This window comes from Rhinichthys klamathensis, unplaced genomic scaffold (assembly GCF_029890125.1).
Source record: "Rhinichthys klamathensis goyatoka isolate OS25496 unplaced genomic scaffold, OSU_Roscu_1.1 h1tg000020l_1, whole genome shotgun sequence".
NCBI lineage: Eukaryota > Metazoa > Chordata > Actinopteri > Cypriniformes > Leuciscidae > Rhinichthys > Rhinichthys klamathensis.
In genome coordinates this window covers 3621719-3647613 of record NW_026606571.1, presented here as the reverse complement: position 1 = coordinate 3647613, position 25895 = coordinate 3621719, and the positions used below count along the sequence as shown (strand labels likewise).

The window sequence follows — 25895 nt, the reverse complement described above, 5'->3', positions numbered from 1 at the left end:
CGATCGCGATTATTATTTTTTTTTTTTTTTTATTATAATAATTTTAAAAAGTAGGCTATTCTTATTTCATTTGCCAAGTGACAATAGTTTTATATTTTAACAGAATAACATTATTACAAATCAGAAATAAATATAATACAATTCTTAAATCGTGTTTTCTCACAAAACCCAGATTTGTGTGACTTTTAAAAGATCTTTTAAAGGAAGCATAAATGCAAATCAGTAATTAATTAACTAACTGCCTATTTTAAATACAAATAAACAAACATGTGGTAACATTTTATTCATTTTTATTAAACAACACTGAATACAACAAAGCTCATAATGTGTATCTTTAATAGGCTACGTTATATGAACAACCAAATGAACAGAACAAGTCTCACGAGCCTTTCAATTCGGACATGGGGATATTAACTGATTCGGTGTTTTCGATTCAATGTAAAGAACTAGTTCATAAGAGTCATTCGTTCTGGAATCGGTCACTACATGGTGGCGCCGTATGTTTTTGATTCACTAAAAAGAACCGGCTCTTAAGAGTCATTTGTTCGAGAATTGAACTGCACTGGTCTCCGTATGTATCATAGCGTGGATTCAACAGTAAGCTATTGTTGCACTTAAATTCAGAGCACACAACACAGTCAGAGTAGGCTATAATAACGTCACGATGAACGAATAGCCTACGTTTCAGAACCGTTGACATCATTCGATACTTTTTCGAATTCGTACAAAGTTCAGGTGTTCAGTTATGGAACCAACTACCCTGAAATCTACTTAGAAATAGAATTATATTCGTTCGAAATCTGCTGCTTTGTTATTTCCTAGGAATTCCTTTAAATCAACTACTTTATTTCACTTCTCTCACTTTCATCAGGTTGCAACAGTTTCGCTTTTCCTTTTCCAGAAATGTAGCCTATAGTACGTTACCACCTCTGGTTTGCTGATATTTTCACTTTGCTTCAGTTCCAAAGTTACACAATGCATACATTTTGTTACTGACAGTCATGATCAGGTTATTGTCTGGAACTGAAAAGTAGTGCAGCTTGTTTAAGTTCTCCGACATGTCCAACCTGTTGCCATGTGATAGTCTACGTAATTGCATAATCATCAAGGATAACCAGCAAGCTCTCTCTCTTTTTCACACACCCTTGAGGGTTGTGGTCTATATGTTTTGTTTTATAGGTTGCCTTTGCGCTTACTTGGTTGGCACATTGTGACCGTCACTTATCATATCGGTCAGCGCGAGCCATTGTTTCTGACCACTGACGCTCACGTGCTCAGCAGAGCTCGCAGCTCGTGAACGCGCCTCTGTTGTGTCTGCGCGCCGATGACTTGAGAGCGCTCATCCATCCATTGCAGAACAAGGAGGGGTTATTACTGGGGTGCTTCATTAAAAGATAGAAGAAGAAGAAAAAACACTTAGTCGCCATTTTATTTCAGTAGTCTACTTCCCTATGAGGGCATGCGATTTATATGACCTACTCCTAGATTACACAACATCGCAACTAATTCATATTTGCTGTGGTGTCATACAACAACAACTTAAAAAGTGTTTGAATTTCATTCCATAAATAACAGAATATCAAACCGAGTAGAATCTAAAAACATGTTTCTCAGTACTAACTTTACAATGTTTTGATTCATATTGGTCAAATTATAGGTCCAATTATTTAAATGAAGAATAACACTGACCAATCAAAATGAGGTAGGCCTATTCCGGAAAGTAGTGTAATAAATTCCAACAATTAAAGAATATTAATAATTCTATTGCAGTTAGATATGAAATGCAACATTAATAAAGAGCATTGCTCAACTGAAAAGCCATGACATCACTTATGTTTATGAGTAAAATACAGTAGGCCTAACTAATTTGATGATAAATCGGACTGTACAACTCTCTCCAACCCTGTTGCCCCCCTGTCAAACAGCATGTCTGAAGCTTTTAAAATGGGTCTCATCAAATGTAGGCTACAAGGAGAATCACTTCACGACACGTGAGCGCATGTGTGATGATGTTAAAGTGCAGAGTTTTCCATTGACCTCAAAATATTTGTGAGTCATTCTGGAAACAGACGCCACAAACAGACAGACTTAGTGATGTGAGAGACTAAGACTGAGACTGACCACTGTTTAATGCCTAATTAAAATGTTGAATTTGATCTCTACTCTATCCCCCTGCCATGATACCCAGGCCCAGCCACCGAGACAACCTGTGGGTAACACTTTTTAGAAAGTTACAGTGAATGAAACATCCCCGCACCGCACACACATACCACACCTAAGGTGAATCCAGGGTCAGTCAAATGTTCATCTCCTGTCTCCTTCATCTCATCTCTCCTCCTTACTGTTTGCTACCTTCATTTAAAGTCACCATGACATCAAAAGTGACAATTCTTATTTTGTATGGAATATTGCAGTAGCCTATAAATTGATCTGTGCACATCATAACTTTTATTTTAAATTCATGTGCACTTCTTAATCTATAATCAAAATAACTTCCCCTCCCTCTTGCATCACCATCATCATCTTTTCTCTTCTCTGATGACAGGGACAACCTGTCACTCACATCACATGACATCACAGCAATAGCAAACCACAAAGATTCTGTCAATTCTCAATGGGCAAAATCAAGTCCCGCACTACATTTTTCCTTGTTCGAGAATCCGTTTCACTCGGATATATACGTCACAATAGGAAAGAAAAGACTATTGCAACTTTCATTTCATGCTGACTATAAAGACATTTTAAATAAAAGCAAGAAAACACAAATTTATTATGCATATTTGTGCCATTCATTCAAACTCCTTCTCCAATACACTCTCATGGCAATTCATAACTATTTTATGTTTTTGCGAATTGGTGGTTAATTCATATGAATTAGCAAATTTTTGTATGATCTGCTTACACCCCACTGATGGTTAGGTTTAGGGGTGCACAGATCTTTCATGCCTGCGGAAGTTTTTTCTTCTTCAAAAATTTTACATTTCCGTACAAATAACATCGTACAAATTCATACAAAATTGCATCGGGATGCTTTCTCTGTATGGAAAGAACCCCTCCCACCTCTGTCTTTCTTTGCAACCTACTCTGTACTTGATATAACTGGGTCAGTCTAAGAAAGCATGAAGCAATGAAGCATCTGTATATCTGCAGTGCTGAGTGTGTTTTAAGTTAAATTTAGACATGTTCTCAAAGTTTAAATGTCATGCAGATGTGAATGAAACCATATTTAGCACAAACAGTATCAGATTAGTGACTGTGGTAAATCTCTCCTTATCTGCGTGCTGTGCAGAACAACTTCACTTAATGCTTTACCTCACTATTCCTGACTTATAAGACTTTACAATGTAAATGGCAATCAAATTGATTCAACATTCACCCAAAACTCCTATCCTCTCCTTTAAGTTTTTGATAATTCTCCCTATGTTTCCCCCAGCCCAGACTGAAAGGCGCATTTAGGGAACTAAGCAATCAGCTTAGTTCTCTGTTCATATATCCTAAGTGATTCCTCCATATAGGGCCATCGATTTATTGAAAGTATTGAAACCGAAAGATCAAGATCCTAAAAAATCTGATATAGCAGAGAGGAGGAGAGAGATTGAAGGTGGTTTCCAGGAGTAGGTTTCGCAGCTGCAGAGTCTTGTGTTCCAAGGAGAGATAAATCTTACAGGGGATTTTTTTCTCCACTTGGGCTGCTATATAGATGTCAAAAGATCAATTAAAAACATGACAATGAGTGAAAAATATACACATTATAGATAAGCTAGTTGGAAAACCCATTGTCAGCGGTTCCCCAACTGTCACGCAACTGTATTAATCGAATTAATCTCATCATTAATAATTTAGTTTGACATTAGCTACGTTGTCATATGTGTCAGTGTTAATTTATATTTGATTTATATACACTTTGCATTGTAGAATAAAACGTCTCTATTACATTTAACTATATTATTTCACTGTAGGCCTAGTTAACACAGACATATTATAATCTAGGCAAATATGTGTCTAAATATTTTCTGAAAGTGTATGTTTATCCTTTACAAAACTTACCGTGTTAACTATAATCACCGCATAGATTCCAGTTTTGACTAAAAACATCATTGTTTAATCTGGCTTTAAGAATCTTTTTAGTTTTAGAGGCTTTCAGAATCAAGACTGTGTATTTTCTCACTGCGCATGCGCGTCCGTTTTGCTTCTGATGGCCGTCAACATGGCGGCTGTGGAGTGAGACGCATGTCTAAACTTTGCTCCGACAATTGATATTTTGCCTCGCGTATATTATTTACGTGAAAGAAAGCCGTCGAACAAAAAATGTCCCGCCACAGGAATGTCCGAGGTTATAACTACGACGAAGGTATATACGGGAAATATGATATTTAGCAGCTTTTATTTAAAGAGGCCTATATGATTGCTAGTTAGCTGGTTTATTTATACAGAGTCCAGTGCTAGAGATTATGACAGACTGCTGTCGTGTCACTGTTTCAGATGGTAACAGCTGGACTGTGCACCTGGTAACCAGTTCTGTGCTTTTAAACTCAAATATTTGTATTTAATTCAAATCACAACAAACTGTTAACGTTACTTTACATAGTGCCTTTCTATTTCTTTTTATTTGGGTGATCACAGATCAGCCGTCTAGTATATAAAACAAAAGTAACAGCTGGGTTCTTAAATTCACTTTATTTCTACTCAGTTTTAGTGACTTTTGACGTTCACTTTTGTTAATAACTGTTGTTGCATTGCTTCAGGTGGTGTAACGTTAGCTGACTAAGCAAAGCTTTTTGGCCCTATCAATGCTTTTCTGTTTGTTGATGCAGTGGAATTGCTTTAACTATAACTAGCTTTTGTGGTTTGGAGTAAAACAGAATTGTCTCAATTTCTTCCTTTTTTTATAGACTTTGAGGATGATGACTTGTACGGGCAGTCAGTGGAGGATGACTACTGCATCTCTCCTGCCACTGGTTTGTGTTTTCATTAAAGTTGCATGTGATTTAAATAGTATAAATTCCTTATTTTGTATTCTTGTCATTTTGATCAGTCATAAATCACAACTGCAAAATGTTCCTAATGTTATTTATGTTTTTTTATTTGAAGATTGTATATTTATTATCATTTGCATTTAATTTTTGGCCATATGTTGGATTAAATTGAAAAAAAGATTTGGTTTGATATGATTTCTACTCTTATATGACCCAGTGCAGTGCCATTTATAAAAAATACATCTTTTCCCCCCCAAAAATTGCCCACACGCATTCACATGTTGAATCATGGGATAGTTCACCCAAAAATAAAAATTCTGTCATAAATTACTTATGTTGTTCCAAACCCATAAGACTTCTGTTCATCTTCAAAACCAAATGAAGATATTTTAATGAAATCTGTGAAATTTAGATCTGTCCCTCCATTGAAAGTCATTTCACCCAAAACTCTGAAGGTTCAAAACATTAACAAAAAGATCGTAAAACAAATCTGATGGATTGTTTAAATCAAGTCTTCTGAAGAGACACGATTGCTTGATAATATGATGAACAGCTTTAATTTAGGATTTTATTCACATATAAACATTGAACATATAAAGAGTACTCAAATGTGGTAAATGGAAGCTCAAACTAATCTCATTTGTTTTTGCGGAAGCTCAAACTCAAAGGTGCTGCGTGACGCACGAGAATGAACATATAGATGCATCACAGTTTTGGGTGAATAGACTTGTAACAGAGGAACAGAAATCTCTCAGATTTCATAAAAAATATATTCTATTGTGTTCTAAAGATGAACAAAGGTCTTATGGGTTTGGAACAACATGAGGGTGAGTAATTGATGACAGAACTGACCCTTTAACTGTATAATATTGATGTTCATTTTTGTCTGTTATGGAGATATTTCTGAATTCATGTTTCCATAGCCGCACAGTTTATCTACTCACGTCAAGACTCAAGGCAGGCTCGACATGTAGAGACCGTGGAGGAGGCAGAATATGAGGAGGAGGAAGTGGAGATGCCAACCTCTCCATCCATCACAAGCACACTAGACCCACTAAAGCAAGGTACACACTGACTTTATGGGTTAAGAGATGGGTTAAGATGGTCACTTATTCTAATGAATATCTGGGTAGTAAGTTTATCTAATTTTATCTTTAATATTTTTAAAGGCAGTGCTTTAAAGGGAATGAATATAGAGATGCAAATTCTCAAAGGATTTCAGAGGGCTGACAGTCAAAAAGTTAGGCCTACTAAGTGTTGCAGTTTTGTATCTCTAAGAAATGTCTGATTAGGGTCTGGTGGACTAAATCAGGCTAACCATTTTCCTCAAGCCAGACTAATGGCTCGTTTCCACTGAGCGGTACGGTACAGTACAGTACGGTTCGGGTCGGTAAACCATGATCCGGCTAGCGTTTCCACCGCCAACAGTACCCTTACTTGATAGGCGTGGTGTTTGCCGGAAAGAAGCGATCGACATCATTTTCGTGCGAAGAAGAAGGCGACATAGTAAACAACTATGGATGACATACTGCAGATCTTGTTCTTGCTTCTCGGCATGTTTGTCACAAGAAACAAGCGCCGGCATTAGGCGTTTCTCAATACCAAGTAGCCTACGCAAAGTCCGACTCAGGAGAATGACTCCCGAGGACGCGAGTCCAGTAATTCTGCTAATGGAACAGCATGTTCTTGAAAGTGCCACTCAGCTCGCTCTGCTACTCCGGTTATCTCTGTATGTCAGGGTTCCCGCGGATCCTTAAAAAGTCTTAAATTAGATTTTTAAAATTTAAGGCCATAAAAAGTCTTATAAAGTCTTAATTTTACTTATGAAAGGTCTTAAATTTTAGATGACACTTTGACTTAGACATATCTAAAAGCTTTCCAAATTAAAACCATCTAATTAGCGTACGTATTTTTATTTATTTATTATTCTATCTTTGTGGATTTGCTAGTTCACGTGACATTTCGCGTCACTCGCGAGTCGCGGCAGCATAACTGTCTCCTGCACGCGAGAGGAGAGAAGGAGAAGAAAGGTCGTAAATGTCAGTTCAGTTGTAAGTTCATTCTTTATGTGCGTATGGTGTGCGATGTGTATTGTCTTTTATGATATTGTAATCATTGTTTTAACAATGTACGAGGCACTGCGAGCTGACATCGCATTTGTCTCTCGTGCTTTCACTGCGTGATGTGTGCAGTGTAACTGTTATGTCCCCAAGTTAGTTTTTGTCTTATATTTATATCATATTATGTTCTTATATTAGAATATCACATCAGAAAGAGTGCCGTTTTCCCGTGCACAATTCCAATTGTGATATTTATGTTATACAACAGTTAAATTAACAATAAGTTAACATTGAGTTACTTTTTAGACACAATATTGTCAATATTGTTTGTTTTCCCTTTATTTCGCCGACTATAATTTCAAAATGAAACCGTAGCACAGTCTCAATGCAACCGACAGCGATTATTTCTTGACTGAAATCCGCGTTTTGAGCGAATCACTTGCTTCTTTCCCGAATGAATCAGCCGTTTGAACGAATCGGTTGAATGAATGACTCCCTCAACTCACTTATTAAGACAGTGATTTGCCGCTGCGGTTTCATATTTAAAGTACCCTTTAAATAAAATGTTAAAATTAGAAATCATTTCATATTTAAATATTGAATATTGATTTAAAAATATATATCTCAGCTTTATTTATGCAGTTGTAAATGGAGTGTAAATAAATAAATGACACTTCTGATGCCGCTTCTGTCACCTCTGCACTGCAAAGATGGATTTTGATTGAATGATTTAATTTGACTGTAACAGTGGTACTGTATGATTATTATATAATTAAGTATTATTGTATAATTACTGTATAATTTAATTTGAATGATAGTATTTGACATTAAAGGTGATGCATAACTCTAAATAAGTTTAGAAAAAATGTCCATATATAGGTGAAAATGCCCCTGAAAAAATCAATTTAAGGTGGCAAATATTGCCCCTTAATTAAAATATTAATTTCTGTCACTGCTGTGAACTGACCACTGCATAGAATATGAAAAATATGAATATCTTCGTGAGTCAGCTGTCAACAACAGACCTAAACCAGCCATGGCACCAGCACAAAAACACAATCAGTAAAATATCATCTAATTATTATCAACAAAACGTTGAAAATATCAAGATATATTTTTGTCAATACTGCACAGCCCTAATGTACGGTATTCATTTTGATTTCTTCAGGTCTTAAAAAGGTCTTAAAAAGCCTTAAATTTGACTTTCAAAAGTGTGCAGGAACCCTGGTATGTACATTTTAAACATTATAAGCACACAAATGTGGTTCAGGCAATGCATATCCTATTGATTATATTCACTGCATGTATGTAGCCTATATTTATAACAAAACTAAATATAAAACACAACCCTGCCTCTTTTCGTTTAAATTTAAAAATATTAAACATATTCCAGGCAATATGTGCATTGGTACAAATGTTGCAATAAACAACATTACAGATGGTCTTGTAATAAAATAAAAAATGACAAAACTCAACCTTATCTCTTTTTGTTAAATTTCAGTTTTATCAATAATAGCCATTATAAAAGTATAAGTAAAAGGTACAAAAAGCTATACAGTAAAGCTTTAATAACATAAAGCAAACAATTCAGTCAAATATACAAATTCAGCGCTCAAATATATAAAACTTCACTTAGCCTTCTGCCAAAACTATTGGCCAGGGAACGAATTATAGATTCACGAGACCAAAGATCGCCTGTTAGGTCTATACAAGACGAATTATATCTCATGTTTAACCACTACAGAGACCTCAGAGTCAGCGGCAAACATCAGAACGACTAGCCGAGGAAAGACTGTTCCAGGCGGGGTACTTGAGCGCCGAGCGCCCGGTGATTGCTTGGAATGGATCTCAGTATTATCATAAATCTATAAATAAACCACAGATTTGAGCTTTAAAAAACTACATTCTCGTCTGAAAAACATTTCATGACACAATAACAGTAGTATTATATTTCAACTGTATAATAAAAAATGGCGCTTCTAATGCCCTTGTAGCACGCGCAAGTGATGATACTCTGTCAACCAATCAACGTTCTGCTGTGAGTCTAGCTCCACCTTTTAGTACCGTACCACTGTGCTAGGTACCCCAACGGAAGGGTACCCAAAAAGTGGTACGGTTCGGCTTTTTGGTACCATTCACAACTTTTGACAGTGGAAACGCAAATAATTGCGTACCGTACCGAACTGTACCGTACCGTACCGCTCAGTGGAAACGAGCCATTATGCTCACCACTTCTGAATTTATTTGATAAAAAATACAGTAATTTTGTGATTTCAATATAACTAATTACAGTAATAACTGTGAAATATTATTACAATTTAGAATTACTGTTGTACTCTACTCTAGTATTCATTACTCCAGTCTTTAGCGTCACATGATCCTTCAGAAATTTTTCTAATATGTTGATTTTTTGCTCAAGAAACATTTATTATCATTATCAATGTTAAAAACAGTCGCTGCTTAACATTTTTTGGAAACCATGACACATGCATCCTTGCTGAATAAAAGTATACATTTCTTTAAGAAAAAAATCTTATTGACTCTTATTACACTTTGACTTCAGAGTTCAGCTTTTCAATTCATGTCAGAAAAAAGCGACCGACCAAGGGTTTAATCTTTAGGATTTTATTAAAATACCATGTGGAATTTACCATCAGAGGTTACCACCCCAAACCTGTGAAAGGAAGTAAAGTTCAAACTTAAACACAAAGGATTAGATTAGTAATTATTACATCAGGACAAAAACACCATTGTTTGTCAAAAATCCATATTCAGTTTTGAGGAATGTTAACATATTCCATTTGGAATATGTATTGTATTAGATTTTATTACTATTAATATGTTTGTGTTTGGACAGGTCAGTTGTTTTCCTGTTTGGATCACATGAGAGCAGTACTGGGAGACTCAATTCCAGACTCCACACTGACTCAGGCAGCTCTTAAATACGACTGTGACCCTCACCGGGCCCTTGATTTCATTCTAACTGAGGAGAACACCAATACACACGCCCCTCCTGTCAGAACCAACGCACAGCCCGAGCCTACCGCCACAGCTGCACCACAGAAAGGTACACACACACACCCTTCCACCCAAAACCAGAACACACCAACCAAAAAAAACCCTACACACCATTATACAATTTCTAGCACATTAACTACCCAAAACACATCTGTGCCACTTCCACTTAAAAATGTGCCCTCTTATGTGTTTTAATCCAAAATGAAAATGAAAACCACTCCAGCAAGACCACAAATAGTTAAAACACAAAAAGTTGGCATGAGGTCTCAGGGGAAAATGTTAAAATCCAGGGTTTTTCCAAAACTGGGGAGAACCTAATTTTTTTTTTTTTGTGTTTCAGTACCAGAGGCTATAAATACATGCAAATAATACAACATTAAAAACTATTTATAAAAGTAATACTGCTAACACTGATTTTTATTATTATTTGTTATATATTTAAGACAAACAATTTTCTACTTTACCTTTACAATTTATGTATACAATTTAAAAATCTAAGATACAAATTTTTCCCCAGGCTTCAACTGCTAACTTTGTTTACATCAGCTAACTTTGTTTTATTTGTTGCTTTTGTTGTTGTTGTTGTTGTTTTTTTTATCCTTAATTTTACCATGTATAACGTATTGCCTTTTTCTTGCTTTCTCTGTGATCTCGGCTAACCATTGATCGCCTTCCTCATCCTCTCGGTTGTACTCTCTGACTACAATTGGCCCTCGTAAGGTAAGGAGCCTTATTTTCTCCATCACACGACGGTATTAAGACTGTATCAAGTGCACATTCAGGCAAACCCCTGAAACGAGACGGCGGTCAGTCTTACAGCCTCAGTGATCTGTTAGCCATGCCTGAACCAAACAAGATCATGCCTCCTGTTTTAAATCCTCCCCCTGGTCTGGGAAGTTTGACAAAAGGCCATTTAAAAGGGCTTTCAAGTCATAATTTGGGCAGTGATGGAACTTTAGGACAAAGTTCACTCGCCCAAGTAATAGCTCAGCATGAACAGAAGTGTACAAACATTCCTCCTTTAGTTGCTTCCACTGGTGTCTCATTGGATTACACAGCTCCTCTTACTACCAGTCCTTTTGGTTCTTTTCTTGGTTCTACCCCCCCACTTTCTGCAGTTCTATCGCAGGGTCCTAGTGTCCCACCTTTTCCCGGTTTGTCTGTTGGCTCTGGGGCGTCTCTCTCTTCTGGTTTCTCTTTGGGAACCTCTGTCCCAGCTGGTCTGGGTGTGACATCCTCCTCATCTCTTCTGACCTGCTCTCTCAGTAGTCTAGCGCTGCAGGATTCCCAGCGGTCCGCCCCTCTTCCGGTTTCCTTAGGGAGTTTGAGTTCTGTCCTGCAAAGCAGTGGGCCGTTGGGAGTACCTGGGCAAGGGAAGAGCTCTGGAAGCCTTTCATTGGCTGAGCTGATTCAGGAGCACCAGGACAGCAGTCCCAAACTCTATGACAGTTTACCAGGACTCCAAAACACCCAAAATTCATATATTACTGGTAAACAAAACAATACGCACATCCAAAAGCCTATCCAAACATCTGCTGCAAATGCTCCTCCGGGCTTTTCAGAGGCACCATCCCTGTCTGAACTCATGTCCCACAACCAAGTGTCACTTACATGCACTGCATCTCTCAAGAGTGAAAATATGTCTAATCATCAAGCATTGAACAAATCTGCAACAGTATTACCTAAGCCCCGCTCACTAAGCTTAAATCAGAGCGTCGATCTTAGCGCACTTATCTCCCAAACATCTCCTGACAGTCGCTCGCCAACCCTTTTGAGTTTTACCCAAGTCTCCGCTAGTAAGAAAAACCGTGTGTTTGCCAAACCGTCAATTTTTGCATCCGCGTTTTGCGTGTCCGTGAGCAGCGAGAAGAGTCTGCGCAGTAGAGCAACGCATAATGCTTTCTTATACAGCAGACAGATGGAGAGAGTGAAAGAACGAGTGCAGTGTCTACCTCTCCATCACATCACCCCGTTTTCTTTCGACACGCCCTCTCCGGATGACATGGTCAAGGCAAATCAGAGAAAAGCTTTTACTCGAGACTGACATTTTTTTAATTTTATCTTTCAGGACCATTTAAAAAATCTTCCGAACAAACAGTTTTGAGACTCAGGTTCATTTTTGCTTAAGGTTATGACGTTACAGTTTTGCCCATAATTCAAAGAAGCAGGGCTGTATCTAGAAGTTGTCTGACTGAATGCTAAATAATAGTGATTATAGAATGAAATGCATAGATTAGCATTAATAATTTTAGGAAAACATGAACTTTCAGATGTTAATCATTGATAAGCACTGAGATGTACATTTGAGCCATGAAATTATTATTTAAAGAACTGAGACTGCTATTTTATATCATTCCCCATATAATTCTTTATAATTTAGTATTTTTCTGATTTTTTTTTATACATATTTATTTACAGCTAACCATTACACTGAAAAGTTGTAAAGGACTTTTTGTTCAAAATGTCACAACCTCAGATAGTAATATAGTATTACTTTTAAAGTCGTCTTGTTTTCAATTTTTCATGTTGATTTTTCATATTTTCACTTTTTAAAAATTTGTCATTAGGCTAAATGTATATTTTTATACTTGATTATGTAGTTTTATGATATTTTGACAAATTATTGATTCAATTCTAGAGTCTCTACATAACGAAAAAGAAAATATAGAGTAGGTGCAGATAGAGTGCAAAAGATAAAAGAAAAAAACAGCAGATTCTCTCTACAGCTGTTTTGCTGCCATTTGAAATGAGGTGCAGCGCTGGTTTACCACAAACACAGAAAGAGGGAAGACATTTTGGTTCGGGGGACACCTGGAGTTTTTCCTATTATGTGTTTTGACACCCAACACTGTAAAAGTGTGTTTTATTTATAATAATTAATGTTTAATAGACATTTTGTTAATTGTTTTTTCAATTTTGATTGTCCACTGCATTTTTAACTTGTTTTAAAGCACTGATGTGGCCATGGGCCTGACGTTTTGTATATATTCTGAAATAAAGATTTTCCATTTTCATTTCTGCGATTGATGTTGGAGTGTGTGAATATATGGGGGTGGAGGGGAACTTGTTGAGGATGTGCTTGTTTTTTGCTCACCTTAAAGGGTGTGTTAGTTTGTGGTGTTTATCACTTATGTGTGACTGCGTGTGTGTGTGTGCTCGCGCACATATGTACATATAAAACAGAGAGTCTTTGTGGCCACATAAAGGTGTTAACACACCCAGAGCATATTGGAAGAGATTTTACAAAGGCTTTGCTTTCATAGTGGTAGACCATCCACCATGGGAGATGATACACACATGCACAGATCTGAAGATGGTCTGAAAACACTCACACACCTGCATGTGCACGTTTAGATTGGCTTTGTTTCCTCATTGCACACTGACCTAGTGTCTAAAACAGTATTATCCTGATAATCACTTGAAAAGAGTGTGTTCTTTAGGACTGTTGGTGAATAAGACTTAGTTAAGCCTACATAAGCTATAAGATTTAATTAAGTGACTAAATGTTCTGGCCATTTAATCTCTGACTGTTCTTGTTGGGTTTAAATGTTTACTGAATTTCTTCATTGAAATGCATCCAAAATTACTAGTGGTGCTATAAGTAGTTGTTAGTACTATTGTTTATGCTTAGAGCTAGATATTTGAACAAACTGCTAATCTTAAAGATTCTAAAAATGAAAATGGTCATTATTTATTGCACCCTCATGTCGCTCCGCTATGCAGAATACAATAGAAGAAAATTTGAAGAAGTTTTTAACTGTTTTTGTCCATGTATTGAAAGTCAATGGGGTCCAAAACAACATTGCACCCCACCGACTTTCATTGTATGAACAAAATAAAACAGACCTTTTTTCCAAATTATCTTCTTTTGTGTCTTACAGGTTTGGAACAACATGAGGGTGAGTGAATGATGACAGAATAAAAAAATTTCTGAGAACTAAACCTTTAAGGAATAAACTTACCTTCACAGTTTGTGCTACACACATTTGAGGAGATGTGTGTTTTTGCATTTCTAAGAAATCAGATTTAATATTTTGCATTTGGTGGACAATAAACTGGCAAAAATCCCAAAGACTTAAATTAAAGGAGTGACCTGTGCCATATCTAGAGACCAGAATATCATGTCGTTGAGCTCTTTTGGCATAGAACAGTAAGTAGCAACCTTAAAACCCATTAGAATATCCTTAGCAACAGCATAGCAATGCCCCAGCAACCACTTGGATTACCCTAGCACCATGATGATGAGTTTTGCATAGGCAAACATCCACTATTTTCTTCAGAAAATGTAAAAGCTTTTTTTTTTTACTGTTAGGATGCTTTGACTGCACACACAGAAGCATCTTTCCTTCTCGCGTGTTCTTGTTAACTCTCTGTTTGCCGAGCCAAGCGTGGGTGAAGGCCTGCTTTTGAAAAGCATGATGCAGCTCACCTTTCACACTTGCTGTCTTCAACTCCTTTTTGTAAATCTCTTTGCCATCTGACCACCTCAAGTCATCTATCCCTTTTTCCCCCTCTCTGTTTTCTCTGCCTTCTTTTGCCACCCACACAGGAAAGAGTGACTGGTTTACAGCTGGCCCTGTTACTGCTCTTTGACGTTTTCTCCCTTTTTTGCACTTTGTGGCTTTTGCAGAAATGGTGATATGTCATTGTGTCTGTGCTGCGAGTCGTGCGTGCAGCACTACATAGATTGGTCAGACAGCGAGAGAGAGGTTATTGACCCTATTTGAGAGTGTGAATAAAGATCATTTGTAGCTTTTCTCCTTCTCTGTCAGACTGTTTCTTGTTTTCTCATTCTTTGTTCTCCCCTGAATACTGTCAGTAGAACTAGATGATTTTACTCCTTTAGACTGTGAAGACTTGCACAGACTTCATACACAGTAGTCTAGATACCTATTTAATTTAGCTTAAAGTAAGAAATAGAATTGATGATTAAGTTTGTATTAGTGGTGTTTGCTAAGTTAAGCATCATACTTGGAGTTATAGATTTGAACAGATCCCTAACCCTAAGAATTCAACTTTAGCTCGTAACTTGACCTGAATTGTTTGTACTACAGAGATGAATGATGCCTCATTTTGTGGCTTGGTTCTGAGAACTGTGCTATTACTTATCCGAATGATTAGGCTTGTGTTTTTTTCCCACCTGGGGATTACAAAATGGACGATGTATATCTAGGGTACCGAATATCAAAGTCATGGCTGGTTTTTACTTGGTAAAGTAAAAAACTGTAGAAATGACGTAAAACTGCTTGATTTCCGACTAGAGCTTAGATCGGGCCCAAAAAATCAAGCCTGACCCTACCCGAGCCCGTGCACGTTGTGTCTGAGCCCGGCCCGACACATTAACCGTAATTATGAGACCGAGCCCGATTTAAACCCGACCATTTTTTAATACGTGGGTCGTTATAACTGACGCTCTCAACTACTTTCTATGTTACTTTCTCCCGCCCGCAACTTTTTGTCCCGCTCCCGCCCGCAAATAGACTTTTTTTCTGTACCTCCAAATACTTTCAAGTTAGCCTAAGTGTCGCCACCATACACATCAGCATAAATGCTCCTGATAAATGATTTGTTATTAAAGCATTAACACACAAACCAATGTAAATTTAACATAAAAGCAAGCAGGCTACTGCGTGCATGGTTTGGCATGACTGAATGCGCGCAAAGTGCGCTCCCTTAATAATTCCTAAAAAGCTGACAGTTCATCGCAATCTCACACACCTCTGTTATTATCAATGAAGCTGACTGCACAATGAATCTTTCATGATGATATCCACACTTTGTTATAATTAGAGGATTTGCCAGCATACAGAATTCAGCACTTTTGAGCAGTGAGGGGAGTCTATCTTAAATGCTTCTGATTGGCCATTACGTTCAAGAAATCGACACATATGTCTGTGATTGGCTACATCACTCAACGCTGCACACATGTTATAAATATAAACTCTGGCCTGTAAATCGTTTCTATTTTGTTTTTTATTGTTCTTGTTGCTTTTCTGCAACAGATGAATAAAAATCTATTAGTTTTTATGTTTTATTCATAGATATTTCTAGTTTCCATTTTATTCTCCTGCAACCCGCACACACAGAGTGAGTGCATTACCGCCCGCGCTCGCACTCGGCCATCAAATCTACTGCCGCGCGCACTCTATTGCGTTGGGAGTGCACGTCTCTAGATCAAGGGCCCGGCCCGACCCGAGGATAGTGTCGGGAAATATCGGGGGTCAAGTTCGGGCTTAGGCAGAAAACCTAAGCTCTAATTCCGACTGCCATAGCAACACCCTTGCAACCTCTTAGAATACCCTAGATGCAACATCCGAAATCGAATACTTCCCTGCTATATATAGCATGCGAAAAACAGGTTGCCAAAAGAGTAGTATGTCCGAATGCATACCCTGCGACTGCGTCCAAATATGCCTACTTATAGTATGCAAAAAAACAATATGCGAGCAGAGTAGTATGTCCTAATTAAGTTTTCATAAAATAGTAGGCGAAAAGTACCCGGATGACCTACTAATTCCGGCGAGATTCTGAAGTGTGCATACAATGGACACTTTACTATCCCATGAGGCCACGGGAGAGGATTTATGAAAGGCGATGAAGTGACATAACTGACGCCGGTAGGTCTTATGTAGAGCTAGGTATCGAGTTTGATAATTTTAACCAAATTTCGATACATAAGGGGTTAATCTCGTCAATGTCACTGAGCCAATAAGCATACAGCATAAATGGCTGTTGCGAGGTATCAAGGAAAAACACTAGTTTACGCCAGTTATGCCCAGAGACGTTGCCCACACGTGAGGCTGTAGTGTGTAAGCATCCCAACCCCCATAGATGTAAAGGATGTGGAAAAGATCAAAAGTGTGTCTACATTTCACCAGGCTCAATGCCAACAGTGCGCAATGTAATATTTGCAACAAGATAATTGCTGCCAAGACCGGCAACACGGCAAATCTAATGAAGCACTTGTCAGTGCACGGAATAAACTTAAGAGCAGAAAGTTGCTCCGTCTTCGACTGCAAGAAGAGGAATGTAGTGCGTCACAAATGAACCAAAGCTCAGCGTATAGGCTACTTGCCTCACAGACATGAGAAATAGGCATATAGAAAGTTTAAAATGTCTTCTTTTAAATGAACCAATTCGAAACAAAACAAATGAAAGTTGCATTTCTCTCTATAGGTGCGCACACATGTTCACTATACTGCGGAGATGACGAGTCAGCTATGTCAACTTCATCTTTGCAGCCGACACTGACTCGGAAAACACTTTTTTAAAATTGTTTATTAATAAACAATTAAAATGTCTCCTTGCTATTTTTTTCCTGACACATTCATTATAATTTGGTTACTTTTGCCAGTGCTTTGCAGCAAGCTTTATGTGTGCGCTTGAGCGCGAGACATATATTCCACCCCCTAGTGGCCTATATGAGTCTTTGAGTCTGTAAAAAAAGTCAACAAACTGAAGAAAAAAAAAAAAAAAAAAAAAAAATTTTCCAGGTAATATGTTATCTTATTAAAACGGATTGCATAAAATTGGTATTGAAAAATCGTTCAGGAACCGGTATCGAAGTCAAGGTATCGATATCGGAAAATTTTTGAACGATACCCAGCCCTAGTTATGTGACAGTAACATGGCAGATGTAGTACGTCCAAATTTCATTCATACAAGTGTTGTCACGATACTGGTATTTCCAACTCCGATACGATACCATGAAAAGTATCGATATTCGATACCATTTTTGAAAGGGAACACTGCCATATATACCGCCATACAGATAACATGTTATTATCTCATAATAATTTGGGTAATTTTTTTGTAAAAGCTTACACAGCACAGGAAGGCTTTAAAAAAAAGACAAGTAAAGATTCAGTAATAAAATAAGAACAAATGATAGCACAAATAAATACAATAGAATAAAGAGACAACAGTCCAACAGTATTTAGGGAAGAAATACTACAGAAATTAAAGTATTCAAGTGTAAAATAAAACTGGATAATTTTCATTGTAAAAATTAAATGCAGATTAATGCTTACAATTAAAGTTACAAAAAAACGTCAGCGAGTGATTTTCATTATTTTCTTTGATTAACATGACAGATGGCAGCAGGGATATATTAGGCTACTGTCACTTTAAGAGCTTATGCACAGATCCAGTATACCGTTACACAACATGCGATTTCTCTCAACTATTTATGTTACAAAACTGACTTTTAATTGAATACTCTTAGACAGGCATTTTGAAAAAGTCTAAAGCAGCTTTATCAGAGCACAACTTGTTTAGATCAGTGGGGCGCGGTTTTGGTGTGAGTGTGAAACCTGCGGGAATTAGTAAAATTCTAAATAATTTACAACCGGAAGCGTTGTACTATGGTTTGCAGAACGCGGAAGTAAGCTGCACATATACCCTATTCAAGCACTATTGAATCGTAGCTAATGTGACGAGTGAGTGAGAGGAGGCGGGTGTGTGACACTTCGCCATCGGAGAGAAGAGAGAGAGAAAGCGCAGCTGGTATCGGTCTATGGATACTGCAGAAGAGGAGTATTGGAACCGTTTCAGATATTTCAGTATGGATAAATATTGAAATATTGATTTTTTTGACAACACTACATACCACCCATATTAATAGTAGAACATACTTTTTTAATGGTTGTGAAGTAAATTCAAATGTAGTACCTACTCAGTATGCGATTTCGGACATGTTTCAGAAAGAAATATTAGAAAAAAACTCAGAAAGTTACTGCCTAGAACACCCTAGCTATCACCAAAGTCCCTTCAAAGACTATAGTCTTTGCTATCACATAGCAACATGCTAAAATTCGACCAGAACGCTCACCGTAGCATCATGGTATGGGTTTTGTATAAGGCAAGTACCACTCACATTGTCTTGAAATTTGTTTGGCCGCTAGAGGAGTTCTGAATCTGATTGGTTGCTCTGCAGCTGCTTGGGAGTTCTGAGTGTTTACAAGGGAGTTGCTAGGTTATTGCTAAGGTGTTCTAAATCTGAGGGATCTTAGAATGTTGCTATGCAGTTGTTGGGGTTGCTAAAAGTTGCTTACAATAGTGCTGCTAGGATGTTGCAAGGTTTTCTTCAAATCTAGTTTTAATTAGTATTGTAAAGATGGAGGTGTTGAGAAGACTGCCCCATTCATGCAAACTTGTAGGCCTTTGCCCTTCCCTGTTTATGAAAGAGATTAAATGAGTGCAGTGTGTGATGCATCTGAGTGCATCTGTCTTGTTCATGTATTGTTTTCGGCAGGTGTGTACTGTAAGGGCAAGGCCGCATGTGAGAAAATCTATAATAGTGCGTGAGATGTCATTGTGAACTGAGCATATGTGAATGGCAGTAGTAAGGTGAGTGTACGGGGATTCCCCATAGTTATTATGGGACATCCGTGCTACACTCAACCCAATAAAAATAACTGATATGGAAAAGAAGGGGATGAAAGATAAGTTGGAGAGAAGATAATGTAGATTGTAAGTGTTTTGGAAAGAAGACTGTTCCTCTTTGGGTTTTTGTATGGGTTTATTTTGTTTCCTTCCAGGATTTGTAACACTAGTGCCCCCTACTGGAGCAAAAATATGTCCCAACACATTTGACTTTCCAGACCTGTTTAGTTAGACAACGTGTTAAGATGGAAGTAACTTTTATTTTTAGCAAATTTTATTGTATTATTTGAGTTTTATTTTATTGCTTTCTGTTTGTGTGATTCTTTCACTGTTGCACTATTGAATTTGATTCACACTGTATAGCAAACAAGGGCTAGCAGGTAATACACAGATCTAGAAAGATGGAGTAAGGACAGAGTGAAAGATGTGTGTACAGTCACTGACTGCAAGTAAAGGAGATGGTAGATAATCAGGTAGGATCATGTCTCACTGGTGTTTGTATAGGCCTGGATCCGTTTTGCTAGGAAGAGCACATTTACATATCCTGAAGGGTGTGTGTCTCAGACTTTTTTTGTGCTACATGTAGACTATTTTTCTACCTGTTTTTTATTGTCATCACAGTTGAGTAATACTCTTGAACAACAGCCGACACCAAGTCAGAGTCGACAATGCTTTATTGCGTTATAGCTGACACTTATACAATATTGCCAAAGCATAGAAGGTATTTAAAGTGCTGAAATAAACAATACTGTATAGATGCTCAGTAAGATGAAGTAAATGTTACAAATATGGAAAAATATATCTTTTTTTTTGTTGTAAAAATAGACAAAATAACAATGAGATTGAGTTTAAATGGTGGTAAATGTAAAATATAAATAATAAATGCAGTGTGGTGATACATGATTAACATGTTGACATGCTGTTACATGTTACCTTGATCCATAAACTTATTTTTTTAGTGTCTGGCAACCATTTTTGGAAAATGTTTTTGTATTTTATAGTTGTATCAGTTTTTCTTTTTGCTATTGTAACTTTGCAAATACATAGCATTGGAGCTCTTTGTCAGAAACAAGTTGAATTTGGCAGCGCAGTGTGTTCTGGCGGCTTTGTGTGTAGAGATATGCTGTGTGGGTGTGGTTTGTGTGTGAAGTGTTGCGAAGTGTGTGTTCAGATGGGAGATATTTGTGGGTGTGGCTGAGTATGTGTGTGTGTGTGAGCAGGTGAACTGCTATCTACATTCCCCAGCACTTCCTGTCCCTGTAACAGGTGTGTGTGTTGTTGTCTTGAGCTTTTTGTGTGTAAAAGGGTCCTTGTAGTGTGGCCATAACATATCTGGGGGCTCGTAGTGTTTATCTTTATATAATTATTAACGTTGGTTTATATAACAATGCAAATACACAAACATTCTCATGTTATGATACTTTAAAATTGATCAAGAGCAAGGTTTTTTCACAAGGTGAGTCAGACATCTCACAAATTCTCCCGAAGATCATAGTGTTTTTTCCCATTGTGTTTTTTCCCTTGGATTATATATATATATATATATATATATATAAGATCTCCCTTATTGACTCGTCTTCTCATCCTTTTTGTGCTTGGAGGTTAGAGGTTTCATTATTTTTACACATTAACCCTCTGTGTGCTGGAAGTGCACAGTCAGTGTGGGAGTGCAAGTGACGTGCCGGAGTTAACCCTTTCCTGGCCAGAGCGTTCGCTGCTCTGAGTGAGATGACTGGCTGTGGCCGTTGCCACCGAAACGGCTCTACTGCTATGACGAGACAGTGCACACGCTGAAGCCATTTACCTTACAGGGACAGAAAAATGCTCTCTCTCATCCTCGTTTTCTTACATCCCTTCCCCCTCTTTGGCTCTAAGAGCCTGTTTTGGTGCAGCACGGAGGAGTTGACTCATGAATTTCAGTAAGATAGCGAGAAAATGAGGCTTTGCGCTTGTTGAGTGCACTGACACATACATCTGCACATCTGAAAATGAGTAACCCTTTATACTGTACCAAACAGGAAACTTGACTTTCATAAAAGGTACACTGTCATACATTTCTGAACGCAAGGCATGTCAGATTAGTATTGTACAAAAAAGCTTGCTTTGTGCTAAGAAAGAGATGGTTTCAAAAATGAAAATAAAAAGCAGAATATTTTTAACCTTTGATAAATATTCAAGTTAATTAATTATTAAATATCAATAATATGAATATTATTGTAATATCGGAAATTTAGTGTGTGCGCATTGTTTTCTACGTCCTAGCAAAAGTACGGGACGCTCCAGAGAGTCGTGTCGAAGCGGAGGTTGTCCCTAAGGTTGCCCGGATGACTGTGTCAGGCAAGAAGCAGACCATGGGCTTTGATGTGCGAAGGTAAGCCAGTCGAGGTAACGTGGAAGTGGTTTAAAGATGTGCCCTGGTAACCCAAACATTGTAGGTTCAAACCTTATAAGGGACGCTTTATGAACTATGTGATCTTTCACCCTTAAGCAAAGCATGTAACCACAGCTCACTCCACTGGGACTGTCCCTAATAAGTGTGCTGCAACACCGTGACCTAATCAGACACGATTGTCTTGTTTTCAGTGATTTTTCTTTTTCTTTTCTTTTTTCTTCAGACCAGTCTGAACGCTAGTGAGACAGATTAAATGAACTAATTTAAAAATGGATGATCTTTACAACAGAACTGAACCAAAACTGAACTGACTTCAGCTGAACAACAGTCGAAATACATCATTTTCATGTTATCACAGGATGTAGTTTTAGCTCAATGTACATATCATTTCATGATGGAACCTTTGGATATATACGTGCATTTCATGAAGGATACCTTTGTTAATTTTTATTTTAAATGTACAGAAAATTGACCTTCGTCTTGATCATCTGCTGTCCACTCATTGCTGAACTGCTGTAGTGAGCTTTCCTCTCTTATCGGTTCTTGCAGTTACAGTCCCTAATATTACAGAATTAATTCTCCGAACCAGGCCAAGTCTGGTCTACCTGCATTGCATTCTGGGATAGCAGAAAACCACAGAGATGGCTGGTGCCTGTAGATTAATCTCACACTCACTAACATGAACCCACAGCCTATCACTCCCTCTCCTTCAGCCACAGACCACACCCGTCGAGCTCAAGAAGAAGGGTGTAGGGGTTTCTGCAGGTGGAGCAGCCAATGTACTTTAATTTAATAGGTTAAGTTTGTTTAGAACAGTCTTTAAGTGTCTATAAGAGGACCTGTGCTAAATTTTCCACACAATATTTTTTTCAAAAGATATCTATAGGTTTCCACTAACAATATGTTGGTATTTGGAGTTTAAAAGGTTGTATATAGATTGTACTGTCCGAGGGGTCCGAAAGAATTTTGTTCTGAAAGAAATTGTTACTTTTATTCATCGATGCTGTAAAGACATTTATAATGTTTCAAAAGATTTCTGTTTCAAATAGATGCTGTTCTTTTGAACATTCTATTCATCAAAGATTCCTGAAAACAATTCCACAAAAATATTAAGCACCACAACCGTTTTAAACTGTGATGATAAGAAGGCACAGAAAAATCAGCATGTTAGAATGATTTCTGAAAGATCATGTGACACTGAAAACTGGAGTAAATACACACAAAATGAATGTAAATCCAATGAAAATTCAGCTTTGATATCACAGAAATAAATTGCATATCCAAATATTTTTAAATTGAAATTAGTTTTTAAATTGTAATATTTCATAATATTAGTAATTTTTTTTACCATTTACCAAATGTAAAAAATGTTATCAAATAAATGCAGCCGTTCTTGAGCAAAGCTGTTTTAAAAAATGTTTTTGAAAAAATAAAACCCTGACCCCAAACTTTTCGACAGCGTTGTACCTTTCTACAAATTTCCGGTAGACAAAAAATACAAAAACATGGGTTGTGAAAATTAGACACAGTGGGAAAATACTGATTTGATTAAATGTCTATCTCAGCCTTGTTTTTTATTGCATCAAATAAACAGAATGAGGTTTAATTGACTTTAAGATCAAGAAAAATGCTCAACAAACCATCCTAGAAATTCTGAGGTGACATTTGCTTTTGTGTTCCTTTTTAGTGCGGAAGAAAATGGCGTTGTTGCCTCATCGGTTCGCAGAGGGCAGAGTCCAGAGGTCACTGCTGCACCAACCACAGAAACCCCATCCAAACCGGGGGTTATGAGTGAAGACTCTACCACTACGACCCCATCTCGACCAGCTGGAAAGAGCAAACAGCAGCTCAACATCCGTGCCGAACTGGAGAAAAGACAAGGAGGAAAACCGTTACTCAATCTGGTGGTCATAGGCACGATATCCTCTCTATCACTATTCATCCAGTCACATTATCATCCAGTTCATTTTTTGGTCACATTTGAATTCATTTTATTCTTTTGATTCATCCAATTAACTACCTGGTGAGAAAAAAGAATAAAACTCTATGAGGTGGCCCTCAAACACTTGTATGAATGTGGTTAGATAAACAACCACATGCATGAATGTAATTAGATAAACCATTGTATATGTAGTGAATATGGATCTTGAACTTTGTTTGTGTGTGTAGGTCATGTAGATGCTGGTAAGAGCACTCTCATGGGTCATCTGTTATATCTGCTGGGGAACGTTAATAAGAGAACCATGCATAAATATGAGCAGGAGGCCAAGAAAGCTGGCAAGGCCTCGTTCGCCTATGCGTGGGTACTGGATGAGACCGGAGAGGAAAGAGACAGGTTGGTTTAATACAAACACTCAGGTGTCATTTCTGTCTTGAAAAATGTTACCCAAACCAAGCTTCATTTGTTCATCATCTGCTCTCTTTCACAGAGGAGTGACCATGGATGTGGGCATGACAAAGTTTGAGACGGACTCGAAGGTTGTTACTCTGATGGACGCACCAGGACACAAAGACTTCATTCCGAACATGATCACAGGGGCGGCACAGGTACTTCCATGTGCTCCTTTAGGCTCAATTAAATGCAACCAAAAATGAAAATGGTCATTTCCATACCTTGACCACCACGTCGTCTCAAACTTCCCTGCATCACTCAAAGAGAAATTTTGAATATTTGAAGCAGCAAATAAAGCTTTCAGAGATCAAAAAGGACACAAAAGTACCAAAAAAAGTTCCAGACACTATATTTCAAGTCTTATGAAGCCTTATGATAGCTTTGTGTGTGAATCAGGCAGATATTTCAAACTAAAAAAGTGGTTCTCTGAAAATCTTGTTAATGAGTGATGGGCATTGGGCAGTAGCATTTATGATTTATTCATTCTGTGAAGTTGGATCTTTAATGAAACGGTTGATCTGGGTAATAAAAAGGTCTGAATGAATCATTCACAGTCAGACTGATTCAGTTCCCAGGTTCAGCTCCCTGACTCAATGGTCTAGCCACAGTGGTTTACAGCTCACTACAGGGGAGAATTACCATTGAATAATTATGTCATTTTGGTCTGTTTCTTACATAAAGCTATTGTATGACTTTAGAAGACAAGTCATATGGACAACTTTATGATGCTTTCATGTTTTTTTGGAGCTTGAAAGCTTCTGTTCCCATTGTAACTGTAATTTCTCCACATAAGAAAGGCATATAGGTTTAGAGTGACAGGACAGTGAGTAAATGTCTGAATTTGATTGTTTAAACTAGAGTCCTCTTTCAGGTTGTTCTTCTATTGCCTATTCGTTTTTTTTTTTGCATGTGCACGAGTTGACGAGAGGACAACGGATGTCTATGCATAATTTCTTCTGCACAGTAAAGTCTCAATGAAACTTGTTCTTTGTGGATTTGGGTGCCACCACCACTAGTACTCCGAATATGAGTGTGTGTGTTTGGATTTGGCTGATACTTACAAATGCTGTGAAGGAAATTAGTCACATTGTGCAGGTCGGATTTACTCATATCCTCAGTTCAGTCTGCTGAGAAAGGGTTTTTGGGGGCAAGTGGTTGTGTGTGTATTGCGGGTGGGTGTGTATTGGTTCTAGACTATTTCTGTATGATGACGGAAGTTGAAGTTGACATGACAAAGCAATATCGATTAGGGGATCTTTAATGTTTTGTGACCCCTGAAAACTATTACTTAAACTATATATATATATATATATATATATATATACACACACATACAATATGTATGTGTCAGATAATGTACATCCAGCCGGTTGTTATCACAGAATAAACTCTGACATATTTTGTATCACCCTGAAGGGGTTTATTTTGCGATAACAACCAGCTCGATTTAGATTATCCTGCTTATTACATGGCAACTTCCCACATAAGTGAATAATTGGGACACACAAAAAAAAGAAATTCTTGTGAAATATTTGATTAGCTCACTAACCACAAAGCTTCTGTGAAGAAAACAGTTGCTAGATATATAGATGCAAGAGCTATTGATTTGAGATTTGACCTGTTTATTATCTTATAATCCATTTACGGTGTACAAAACAATCGTCCTGCCAAGG

At 37.5% G+C, this 25895-nt stretch overlaps 1 protein-coding gene across 2 annotated transcripts in view; it reads left to right on the top strand.

Moving 5' to 3' along the window:
* Positions 1 to 4181: 4181 nt before the first annotated feature.
* hbs1l (HBS1-like translational GTPase) overlaps positions 4182 to 25895 on the top strand; it is a 167034-nt gene continuing 145320 nt past the window's right edge. Inside the window, exons 1-9 of one of the 2 annotated variants that reach the window (XM_056239861.1) lie at positions 4182 to 4351; positions 4893 to 4958; positions 5900 to 6040; positions 9894 to 10103; positions 10780 to 10860; positions 21701 to 21809; positions 23518 to 23744; positions 24000 to 24165; positions 24260 to 24377. In XM_056239861.1, the coding sequence (XP_056095836.1) occupies positions 4309 to 4351; positions 4893 to 4958; positions 5900 to 6040; positions 9894 to 10103; positions 10780 to 10860; positions 21701 to 21809; positions 23518 to 23744; positions 24000 to 24165; positions 24260 to 24377 (1161 nt within the window). In that variant the 5' untranslated portion in view covers positions 4182 to 4308. The remainder of the gene's footprint in view (positions 4352 to 4892; positions 4959 to 5899; positions 6041 to 9893; positions 10104 to 10779; positions 10861 to 21700; positions 21810 to 23517; positions 23745 to 23999; positions 24166 to 24259; positions 24378 to 25895) is intronic. The other variant, XM_056239869.1, reaches the window with a different exon arrangement.